This window comes from Symphodus melops (assembly GCF_947650265.1).
Source record: "Symphodus melops genome assembly, chromosome: 16".
NCBI lineage: Eukaryota > Metazoa > Chordata > Actinopteri > Labriformes > Labridae > Symphodus > Symphodus melops.
The window spans coordinates 6,053,852-6,065,867 of record NC_136706.1 but is presented as its reverse complement, the minus strand read 5'-3'; the positions used below and the strand labels follow the sequence as shown (position 1 = coordinate 6,065,867).

General features: G+C 37.6%; 1 protein-coding gene across 1 annotated transcript in view; it reads right to left on the bottom strand.

Moving 5' to 3' along the window:
- itga1 (integrin, alpha 1) overlaps window positions 1–12,016 on the bottom strand; it is a 43,248-nt gene that overhangs the window by 13,631 nt on the left and 17,601 nt on the right. Inside the window, exons 3-10 of the mRNA XM_079364498.1 lie at window positions 9,105–9,214; window positions 5,275–5,363; window positions 4,115–4,229; window positions 2,817–2,944; window positions 2,007–2,155; window positions 1,652–1,802; window positions 1,170–1,344; window positions 125–198 (exon numbers count right to left, since the gene is read on the bottom strand). Coding sequence (XP_079220624.1) covers window positions 125–198; window positions 1,170–1,344; window positions 1,652–1,802; window positions 2,007–2,155; window positions 2,817–2,944; window positions 4,115–4,229; window positions 5,275–5,363; window positions 9,105–9,214 — 991 coding nt within the window. The remainder of the gene's footprint in view (window positions 1–124; window positions 199–1,169; window positions 1,345–1,651; window positions 1,803–2,006; window positions 2,156–2,816; window positions 2,945–4,114; window positions 4,230–5,274; window positions 5,364–9,104; window positions 9,215–12,016) is intronic.

Genomic DNA, 12,016 nt, shown 5'->3' with positions numbered 1-12,016 from the left:
GAGAGACTCATCTCAACTTTTTCTGGTTTAATGATTTAACAGTAAGTCAAGAACTTTTACTTTGAAGTAATGAGATGTCCTCAATATCAATGTGTTTATATAACTTAATATAAGCCATACTTACTTTGGTTGAATGTGCACTAAATCCAGCTTGGGACATCTCCATCTCAAAGGAAGAGGTGAAATTTCCAGTTGTAGCTAAGAAAGGTAAAGATTAATTTGTATATTTTTGTATACACATTAATAGTAGGCCTACAAAATCAAAGTTATTGAAAATGTCGCAATTCCAGTTACACATCTTTTCTGTCTTTACATAAATAAATAGTGTGACTTTTTGGTAAATAGACCTTAATTAACCTTTTGGTTCAATTAAAAAAAAAAAACATACATGAATGTGTACAGTAAATATGAAGCTACTGTAGCGGCTTGTTAGCTTAGCATAGCATAAAGCAGTAGCAGGGGAACTGTTAGTATGTCTTTGTCTAAATGTATTAAACTACATTTACTAACACTTCTAAAGCTCTTTTTTTAAAGCATTTTTTTTTTTTTTTTTTTTTAAAGATTTGTTTTGGGCCTTTTTGCCTTTATTGAAAGAGGGAGGAAGGTGGATAGAGTCGGAAAGGGGGGAGAGAGTGGGGAGAGACATGCGGGAGATGGGCCACAGGCCGGACGCGAACCCGGGCCGCCCGCGCGCGAGGACTGAGCCTCAATACGTGGGGTTGCGCGCACTGCCGCTGCGCCACCGGCGACCCCTTTAAAGCATTTCTTATTGCTTATCTGTACAAAAACAAACTGAGGTGTTCAAATAAAACCAGTTAACAGATGGTTTGTGCTGCCAGCTAGCTGTTTCCCCATTTCCTGCCATTATGCTCAACTAAGCTAATCAGGTCTTGCACAAGGTTTATTTTACAAGCACAGACATGAGGATTTAAAAAGAGTCTTAACAACAGAAAAGGCAATAACATAAACATGTTTTTGCTAAATGTGTTAACAGGCAATTGGCCTTACCCCCCTTTTATTTTGACAGGGCAGACAATATGTTGGCATCAATCTTCATATGTAACTCTCTGTAGAAAGTGTATAAGCTACTATTTCTTTTGCGTTATGAGCATTTAGTGAGGTTAAACTTTAAAACTGCAGCAGGCATAAAAGTGTTCTTTCAGGGATACCTTCCAAGGCGAAAATTCTGCTTCCCAGAGCATCCACAATAGTCAACAGTGCCACCTCATCGGACACGTTGAAGAAGTGGTCCTGCAGCGGTTTACTGGAGATGGACTCAATCTGTTTGATGAACTTCTGCACTTCTTGTGAACTCTTGTTCTGACGATTGTAGTCTCCCAAAACCTGAGAAAATGATCACTCTTTTAACAGCTGTTCAGTAAACATCCTATTGATTTAATTTCACTGAAGTTTTTAATTGTGTTACTACTATATCAAACTCCAGTGGATTTACTGGATGACTAATTTAATATTTCTAAAAAGTACAGTCACCACGGACAGTAGAAAAACATCTTCATGAATAATGTGTTCATATTTGTTTGTGGCTAGCATTAGTTTTAAATAAAAAAACATAAGCTTTCTCTCAAAGCAAAAAAAAGAAGCAATATCCTAAAAAAATTATAAAAACAATCAAATTGTAGTTTGCACTCACAGCAATGCCAAACCTCTCGATGCCATCATCCTCACAGTCTTTCATGACCCTGTCGAGTTCATGAGAATCATGTGCATCTCCGTCAGTCACAACCACCATGACTTTCTTTACCCCAGGACGTGCACCACGCTCCGGCGTGAAGGCCTCTGTCCTGTTAGCAAGAAAAATTCAGTCATAAAAACCTGGCCTTAAATCCAGCTTATTCCTTCACTTTGATGACACTAGCATGAATAATGTACTATGATTATTCATCTTAATTCATCTTACTCAGAATTTTGACCCAAAACTCTGAATAAGAGAGAGCCACATCATGATGGTGATCATGTCACACAATAGAAGAAATCAATGTAATTACCTGGCTGTTTCAATGGCCTGGAAGGTCATGGTCTTGAAGCCGGTCTGCTGAGGAAGTTGTTGAACAAATTCCAGCAGATCTGGAGTGTTTCCAAACTGGTTCAGGTTGACACGGTGAGTCACATTCTCACCATAAGACACAATGCTTACCTAGAAGTCACACAAACACACATTTGTCTTGTAAATGTTATCCAACATTACATGTATTTTTCCTTTTCTCTCCTATTAGGTTCTTCTGTTCTCTGTGTCTCCTCCTAGACGGTCTGCTGAGGATGTGGTTGGGTTTGTTGGGGTTGAAGTGACACAATGTTCTTTATACAGAAGGCAGAGGACTAAAGCAGCCATGGAAGATGTGACTTTACAACCACGTGGCTCTACTGTAAGAAAACTTTCCAGTGTTTCCCTCTGGAAAACTCCACAAGCACCACGCCAGATCGATGTAACCATAATAAAAACTAACCACCAACTGAAGGAGCGATCCAAGACATGTGGACAGAAATAAACTCAAGGTAAAACTCACTAAGGCAAAGGCTAAAATTACTTTAAAGACTGAAACGGATACACCTCATAAAACGTTGCTTTAAGAAAGACATCTAACAGTATTTCTCCAGGCTGGCACAATGGCATTAAATAAAAATGATATGAACAATTCAGTTGGCAGCCACTGAATGACACCATTCATCCTTGTTCTCAGTCAAATCTTATATAACCCAATATAGAATGTTAGTTTATTAGTTATTTCTAGAAAGAAATAAACTTCATGTATAAAGAATTTAAACAAAGAATCTTTACAGTCATTTATGCCACTGACCTGAGAGAGATTTGGCCCGATCTCAATTTTTTCGATGAAACGAAGCAGAAAATCGGTGATACTAGGCCAGGGGAAGATACTGTTAGATCCATCCAGAACAATCACAATGTCCAGCTCCTTCCCACACTCTGCAACAAAGTAAGGCATGACAACATGGTATATGTTTGACATTTAATTTTCCTGCATGCAGTTACAGGTATGCTGAAAAGTGCTTTTTCTAAAATATTTATTTGGATGTCCATGTCTTAAGAGAAGGTTGACCGAGTTTTCCCTTATACTGTTGATTTTGTAAATTCACACCTTAAAGCATGCGTCTTGACTGCAAAAAAAACCTATAGGCTGCACAATTTCTTATAATCTGTCAGCTCTTATTGATTTACTTTAAAACTAATTACTTTTAAATTAATCAAATAGTTCTGTTTTTCTGGATACTGATACCAGTATTCGAAACGCTTCCGATTAAACCTAAAATGCAGTGAAGCATACTGGTGAGTTATTTTAAGCCTCCAAAAAATCAACTTCTTTCACTAAAAGATAGCCTATAGCATTTTTTTTGCTTGTTTAGATTTTTACAACTGGAAAGAAAAACACAAATAAAGTTATTTCATGTAAAAAAAAAAAAAATAAAAAAAAGAAAGAAATCTATGTTTCTCCAACACTCTTTAGCCTAAACAGGACCGCAGGAGGAGTTGCCATTAGCTGAGCAGTCGTAAGCTAGGTAATGTTACCTGCAGTGTAATGAGCCAAGCTACTCAAAATGATAGACATGTCCTTGTATCCATACAGTTATAAAAGAAAACACACTAAATTTCTGTCCTTTTAAAGTAAAAAACAAAAAATTGGAAGTCATTAACAGAGTGAGATATTTAATTTTCCATGTAATTTTAACAGATTATCGTAGCACAATTAACATGCTGATGTGTTCTTTGTTTGTTTAATGAATGGCAGAGCAAGTTATCCTAAAGGAACCGAAGCTGAATAGATAATGACTGCAGTCTGTTTACTCTACTTTTTTTTAGGCTGTCCTGGGAAACAGAGCGACCAGTAAACTGTCTCCTAACTTGGGCATACAACACAGCTGAAGGGCTGGGCTGGGCTGGGCCAGCGAGGAATGAGGGTCGCAGACAAGTTTACATTAAGAAGAATGCTCTAATCTCCTTCTTAACTGAGGGAGGGTGTGTTTGATGTCAATATCTTGGGTGGCTCTACTGAGAGGAGTAGATTATGATCTCTTATCCTGACAGGCAATTTGTGTAGATGCCGTCACATCCTGTGTTTTGTGTTGTCAGGCTGCGTACCTTGCACCGCTGGAGCCACAGAGTTGAGGATCTGGAAGGAAGAGCTGACATTCGCACAGACTCCGGAGATGTACTGCTGCTGTCCGCACATGTAGCCATACTGAGGACCACAGGCCTAAGGAGACAAGACACGCACACAACAAACACATGTAAATAGACTGGTACAAGTTTCTAAAGAAAGAGGCAAACAGAAAGGCTACAACTAGCTTTCCACCAGAATGACATCATGGGTAAGAGGAGGTTCAGAGCTACTGAAAGGAAAGAACTACTCCAACTGGGATAAAGCAGATATTAATGAAAGCCACAGCAGATCCTTTCTGACCATCCTTCTCCAGAAAAAAAGGGAGAGAGAGAGAGGGAATCTAGGAAATTCAGCTTGGAATGATGAAAGGCTTTCAAATTATCTATAATATCTGGAAAACTGGAAAACATGTTTGAATCTTTCAGTTGTATAGCTTTGTATTTTATGCAAGCTCCACAAACTCATTACATTCCTTACATTTAGAGAGAGCTGATACAAAATAGTCACTATTATGAACAACACCCAAGTTTATTTTCAACATCAAATGGTACAACAATAAATTTATCACAGAAAAAAGGAACTTGCCACAGATCCAAAAGTCAATGAAAATAGCGGAAGAGAAAATGTTTGAATTCACAAGGTGAATATTACTTTTCAGTCGTCGACTGAGCTGCCTGGGTTTTTTAAAAGGGAAATGAACAAACAAAATGTAATCACTGTGGCTACAGGAAAGTGCAGTTACATTAACAGCTTTCCGAGATTTATCCTCACGGTCAAACTGTACTTGTGCCAATCATCAAGTCTATTATTTCTAAGATGATTTACACGATCGTTAATGTAAAATGGTGTTAAAACAACATTTTACAGGAGCTCATAGCCATACAACCTGATAGGTTTCTCCATCTTTTTCATACATTTCATTGCATTCATACAGTTGATACAATGTATCGTGTTACATTCCCAGGACATGGAACTCCAGTGGGACACATGGAGGGTCAAGCCCACTCTTCACACACTGCAAAGGTCTAGTGACAGTATATTTATGCCCAGTTCCTCTTAGAAAAGTATGCAAATGTCTCCTTTTGTGTTTGATATGGGAAATATAGAGTACTTTCATATAGAGCAACTTCCCACTTACCAGAAATCCTCCATTGGGATTGGTCACCAGTGTGGTTCCCATGGTCATGTTCTCCTTGACTTCATTCAAGTTGGGAATTGTTGTGTTTTCTTAGGATAATAAGAATGAATAAATAGAGTGAGACAACAAAGAGAGCAGCACAGAGGAAGAACAGCTGGACAAATTCCTTGTCTGTATTTTCCCATAAGACAACAGCCCCTCTCCCTCCTTCCTTACTTCTGTCCCATAAAGATTTAATGACAACTTACAGAACGGTTTCTTGAGTTTAACAGATTGTTACTATTTGTGTACATTTGGCAATCAATAAAACATACAAAGCATCAAAATGTTGTGTTGATGAACATCCTAGTTGCAGAGAGGAAGACAGAGCGGACACAAAACATTAAGCAATCACAACATGTGGCTAAAATTAGCAATGTGTTGCTTCAACTTCGGGAATGTTTTGGATCTGCTCTACTTTTCTTGCCAGGGGACCCACATATTTCTCACAAACTCATTCACATGTCATTTCAATTTTGAATTGTGCTCTTTACTTTCCTCGAGGGGGCACATTGAAATTTAACCATTTCTGATTCTCATTAAAAGCAAGTTATGGCTCTGGCACTCCCCTTCAACCAGACGTGCACCAGAACTGTCAGTGGTTAGTGATTGTGATGTGATGACATTTAATAACTTCAGTTTTATTCTCTTCCTCATCTGGTTAAATAAAACATTTTGCTTTTTCCTCATAGCCCATGCATTCAGAAGAGGAAACACAGAAGCAAAACTTTTCTGTAGTATTTTACATTACGTTTTTTTGTAACGAACCTGTAAGTAAACTGGCTAATATAAAAATGGGAAGCTTTCAAAAGTATTATGCATGAATATGCCTTTTTATCGAAAGTATTGATTATAGTATCTGCTAACAAAACTGTAAATAAAGTAAAATCATCAAGTAAATCATTGAGAAGTGCATAGTGTAGCATAGTAAAGCTTGCTTTCTTTCTCAACAAAGCAACAAAGTCTTGGTTAATCAATATAAAGTGAGGTACAGAGACTGAGCAGGTGGCCCAGGTTCGAATCCAACCTGTTTCCAACTCTCTCTGACCCTGATTTCCGACTCTACCCACTGTCCTATTTCTAAATAAAGGCTTAAAATAAAGTTGATTATGAGAAATGTTAACAATGTATTGATCCAGAAGTAAGTATGTCTTTGATGTGAAGAATAATTTTATACTCTTATTAACACATAGAAATGTTATTAGAAGAAAAAAGGAGAATACCTACTTATTGACTCTAATCATAGAAACCTTAATATGTGGTGTTTCTTGTTGTTTTATTTATACTGTAGGTTTTTAAGTCAACATTTCTTATCAAAATGAGGAGAGATGAACTGAGATCTAACGCCTCATGATGTGTTCACGTGGATCTGAGAACATTTTTGAGGAGCTGCAGAGGATAATAAACACTTTGTCCTCAGTGAACTGTGAACGACCGATAACTATCAGAACAAATCACACGTATTGGTTTGAAATGACCTTTTGAAAAATGAAATAGATATTCTGCTCAAATATACATCATTATAATGTGTTAGAAACATATTATGTTTGTCATTTTGATTCAGTTTTCCAAACAGAACATAAACTTGTCTATTCTGCAGATATCAACACTAATCATGGTTTTTGGGACTCTTTCCAGTGTGGCATAACCACCTTCCAATTTAACTGGTTTGACAGAACAGTGATTAAAAATTACAACATAACCACACAAACATATCTTACTCATTATGGTTTGGCAGATTCTTTCTTTGGCTTGAGCAGTGTGAAACTAGAGTGGAGACATGTCTGGCAGTATGACTGATGGGTGCCGTCAGTGGGCAGAGAGAAATCTGTAGGCATCGGACTAATGTGACTGACAGACCCATTAACCATACTCCCATGCCTGTAATTAGCAAACAATAATGTTAAGCAAGAGGGTATCGTGGTTGCCCTCATGATTTATCAATTACAATGTATTTTTCTGACCAAATTATGTTGTTTATTATGCCTTTCCTATCACATCTTCACAGCACCAAAAGGAAATGTTAGCATCAAGCCGCTTTCAAGTTAAGCGTAATTTTAGCAAAACAAACTACGAGTGGCTCAATGCTAACAATATCTGATTTAAAGAAGCTATCAAATAAGTTGATTTTACAATGTTAAATCGTATTTCACAACACTTAACGTAATGTTCGCATTCAGACACTTTTAGGCTAACTGTAATGTTAGCCAGGATATGTTTTTATGATTATGTTAGCTGTTTCATGAAATGCTAGTTATCAAATGTGTTTTTTTGGGTTTGAAATATATCGTTTCATACTTTAAGCCAAATTCCTCATGTCAATATGCATACCTGATTATGATTCTTCTGATTCTGGTTGTCAGAAAAAAGAGGCTATGTGAACAAATATAGCCTACTTTGTTTCATGAAACTATCAAAACAAATTCTTACTGGTGGGCTATCCTTGAATGTTGTTCCTTGACCTATTGTGGGGCTCAAGAACCATCATTTAAAAAAATATTTAAAAAAAAAACTAAGTCATGAAGTTTCTTCACTTTGACATTTGAAAACGAGCCCTTTAATGTTATCTTCATGTAAACCACTCCCGGTTGTTCGCTGAGTGGTCTGGCTCCAACTGCCAGCTTCAATCGATTCCCAGTGGATGTTTTCCAGACTAAACTTCAGTTTGTGAGATTAAGCTTTTTGCCTGTCGAACTCATTCAAGATAAAAACAAATACATTACTCTCCCCTGGTAAAGGGGGGAGTATCGTTTCCAGCCCTGTCTGAAAATTATCAGCACTTACTGTAAAGGCAATAATTTACCCACAGCAGGCGAACTATGACTCCCGCTTCTTGGTAATTCTGAGGTGTGAACAGCTGTGTTGAAGGGTCTAAATCCCTAAGCTGAGAGTGGGTTTCACTGGTTCTCATAGTCATGTGTCGAAACACAGAAAAACACAACACAGGCTGAGCACAATGCTGACCGGGAGCTAAATTGTTTTTATCACTTTAATTACGATATAATTGGAAGGATGAAACATTAAAACTTTGTTTATGTATTGTTCTTCATTCAGATGGGGCTGACTTCCTTCCTAAGAGGCCCTATCAGATAAACAGGAGGACTAAACACACAGAAACATCAACAAAAGAGTGTGTATGAGGGCTACACCATGGATTTTTTCATCCTGGTGTAATATTGACAAACGATTTGTGTAGTTAGTAAAAAAAATTCTAGTCATATCAAGAAGACAAAGATGAGAGACGATAAATGTAAATAAATATTTAAAAACAAATATTAGGTCTTAGAGTTGTTCAAGATGGATCAGAGGTTGGCAGGAGGTGACCCTATTAGCCGGTCTCTTCCCTTCAGGGTCTGGAGGCAACTAAGACACAATTACAAAACAATAATAATTTGGCGAAGATGATTTTTTTATGCATTAACTTACATTTGAACTTTCTCTATTATTAATGTATCAAGCCTAATCACTGCCCCAAACACAAAAACGCACGCATACTCCCCAATTACACAAGTTTGCCATCATATCCCCACATAGTATTGCTCTTTAATGTCTCTCACTTGTCCTGAACTGTTCTTAATCACTCAAAGAAGACAAAGAGCACATCATTGATTGTCTTTTTTGTTAGTCAATCTAAAACCCAATAGATTTACTATAATAATAATGTAAATCAGAGAAAAAATCAACTATTTCAGGAAAAACATGGATTTCACCAAAAGCAATAAATGAGTATTGTAACAGTGACAGAAAACACAAGGTTCACACAAAATTCACACACAACACATTATTCTTACTTGGTAGATCCAGTTTGACACATTTGTTGTCGCCGGTCCCCACAGGACACTTGTACACATCTCCTGTCCTTTTAGCTGGCTGGCCCGACAGCGGCGAGCCAATCAGAACCCTGAATTAACAAAGAACAGGCCGGATTAGTCGGTTATAATTTCTGCCAACAACCACAAAACAGCATTAATCATTGGCAAGTAAGAAGCTAAGTTAAATTCCCCGACAATTTAAATTGGCCTAAATTATACTAATGAAGTTGAACCACACATAAACCGAAGGTTCTGATTGGTTAATAAATCTGTTATGGTTTTTTATAATAGGCTTGTGAGTCTGTGGCCAGTATTACTTTTTTATCACCTTTAAACAATTGTTAAAATGTAAACAAGGAAATAGCTCACAATGAAAAAAAAACCTCAATCATCATCTCCTTATTATTACATACAGTAACATGTTGCAGATGTTGCAGAACTTCAGTGTGTGTGTTTCTGTAGTCGGTGCTCTCTCTATCCATATCCATGTGTGTGAGTAATAACATCATGTCACTGCATCAGTACACTGAAGCTAAAAACAGTCAGTCATCTGCTTCCTGCAAACACTCGGGCTTATTAACATTCCTGCGCTCTAATGGGCCCTGGTCATCTGAAGTGAGACACTGAGTGGAACAACAACAGCAACACACTCTCTGCTCGGCCCACACTCTCCTGCCTGTGGGAAACCATACTACATTATTAATTGGTTTATAATGCTTTTAAGTAAATTGTTCTTTTAATAGATCTACATTTGACTAGAGATGATTAAAGCATTTAACAAAGGCTTTTTAATGTAAATGGTTTCTGGCTTGTTTTAGCCTCACTGTTAGCATCACCACCAAAATGTAAACTCAAGATATTATATTAGTTGATTCATATTGGAAATTTCCTCATCCAAGCTATAACACCCTGACAGGCTTTATTTGATTGGGGAGTCGATGCTTTTAAACACCATTACCAGGTAAATGGTGTTTAAATCAATTTTAGCAAATCAAATAGTTTTTTGGTTTCATCATGTGTAGAATTACAAATTAATTAAGAATTTAAAAAAGGGGAGTGGGAGTAATCAGTTTATCATGTAATATATGGTTATTGTTTCGCTAAATATCAATTATAACAGAATCTCTGTATCATGGGTACTATATTGTATGGTATGGTAGGGAATCGTACTGCACTGTATCATATCCTATTGTATTGTTTTCTTTGTTCAAGAGTACTTGGTTGGCAAACAGCATTGAGGTGCATTACTGCCACCAACTGGACAGAAATTGAACAAGGGGAGGAGCTTAATGGCAGGAAGTGGAATTTGAGCTCAGCGGTAAAAACTGCATTTTCCAGAATCCAAGCAATTGTGTAAGTAACATCAATACATCTCATCATTTCTAAAGTAACCAGCAAACATTTGTTTATAGAGGGATATTTTGTGCAGCGTAGTTAGCCATGTCAACAACAAGTAGCAATTTCTCCGATATGTATGTCAGCAGTCTTGAAAGACAAGGTCAAAAGTATGGGCAGGCAAAAGATTAACTTCTGATCCCTCTCTGCCAAAGGTACCACATTTTCTCCATGCACTTCATCCAACTTTCATCGCTGCTGAGGTGCACTGAGGAGCTAAAGGGCGGAGGTCAGGAGGAGACATCTGTAACTCATCAGTCACCGCTCCGTTAGAGCAACTTGCTTTTTTACACCATATCCTGATCCCCCCCCCCCCCCCCAAAGTATTCTCATTCTCAGAGCTACATATCATAATTTTATTATACTCCTTAATTTCTTGAAAGTCCTCCATCACTCTCCTTCAACATTTTTATGTTCTGTCTTAGTTCTTTTATCTGTTCTCATTCCTCTGATATCTGATGTTCCTCCTCTGTTCTCTTCCTGCTCTGTTCTGCTCGTGTCTTTTCTCAGGTTTAACTTCTTTAATCTGGCTCTTATCACTCCAATCTCGTTGGCTTTCTCTGAACTCAGAAAAAATCGTGCTATTAGGTGATGTAACAGAGCTGAAGTGTTTTCAGGGAACATTTTAAAAGTTGGGTAACAGCTGGCTCCACTCATTAGCATTGAGTGAGTTATTGTAACTGATCTCATATGAGCTTGATAAGAGAATTACTGCACCAGGTACGGATGGGTGAGAAGGTATCAGCTGTGTTATCACAACAGGTCGAAGGAAAATGAAATTAGAACTGGAGAAACTGAAGGAGAGATGTAGAAAAAGACTATGGTACACATGCTATTAACCGCACTTCTAGCTTTTAACAAGATTTTACAATTCGGCTCCCAGACAGTCGCAGATGCTTGGGCTCAGTGTGTTTACTGGCTGGGTGTACGGATACTCTGGTGGGCAGTTTACAGTTAACAGCATGAGTTGTAAAGATCCTCATTACAGGAGCAGCTGCTGTGCTCTCCTTCACAGTTTTACAGGTGAATTAGAGCTTCTTGCCTGTTGATGTTGTGGATTTTAATTAAATTAAACCAACAACAGCTAATGGTTGGGTTTTTGAGTGTGTTCAATCGAAGTGTTCTTTATTGGGACTCTCCTTTTTTAAGCAATTAATACTTCTTTAGACAACTTTATGGAGCTCTTATTGTTGCAAAACAATTTGCAAATGCTTAAATAGATAAGAAATGCGCAAGCATAAATTCACACATGTACACAGATGTGCAAAGGTGGAGAAACTTAAACTAAAGAAATAGCTGAAAACCAAAAGATATTCACAATTTGCAACATGAACCTGAATGCAGGGCTTTGCTTGGAGCAAAGTGACTCTGGAGTTGTATTCTGTTATCATGTTAAGTTGCCACCATAAGATAGATGTCTGAAAAAGTCATTTCAAAGAACATCTGAGGAGAAGAGGTGGTGAAAGACGGTAACTGTAAGGACAGCCATACATACA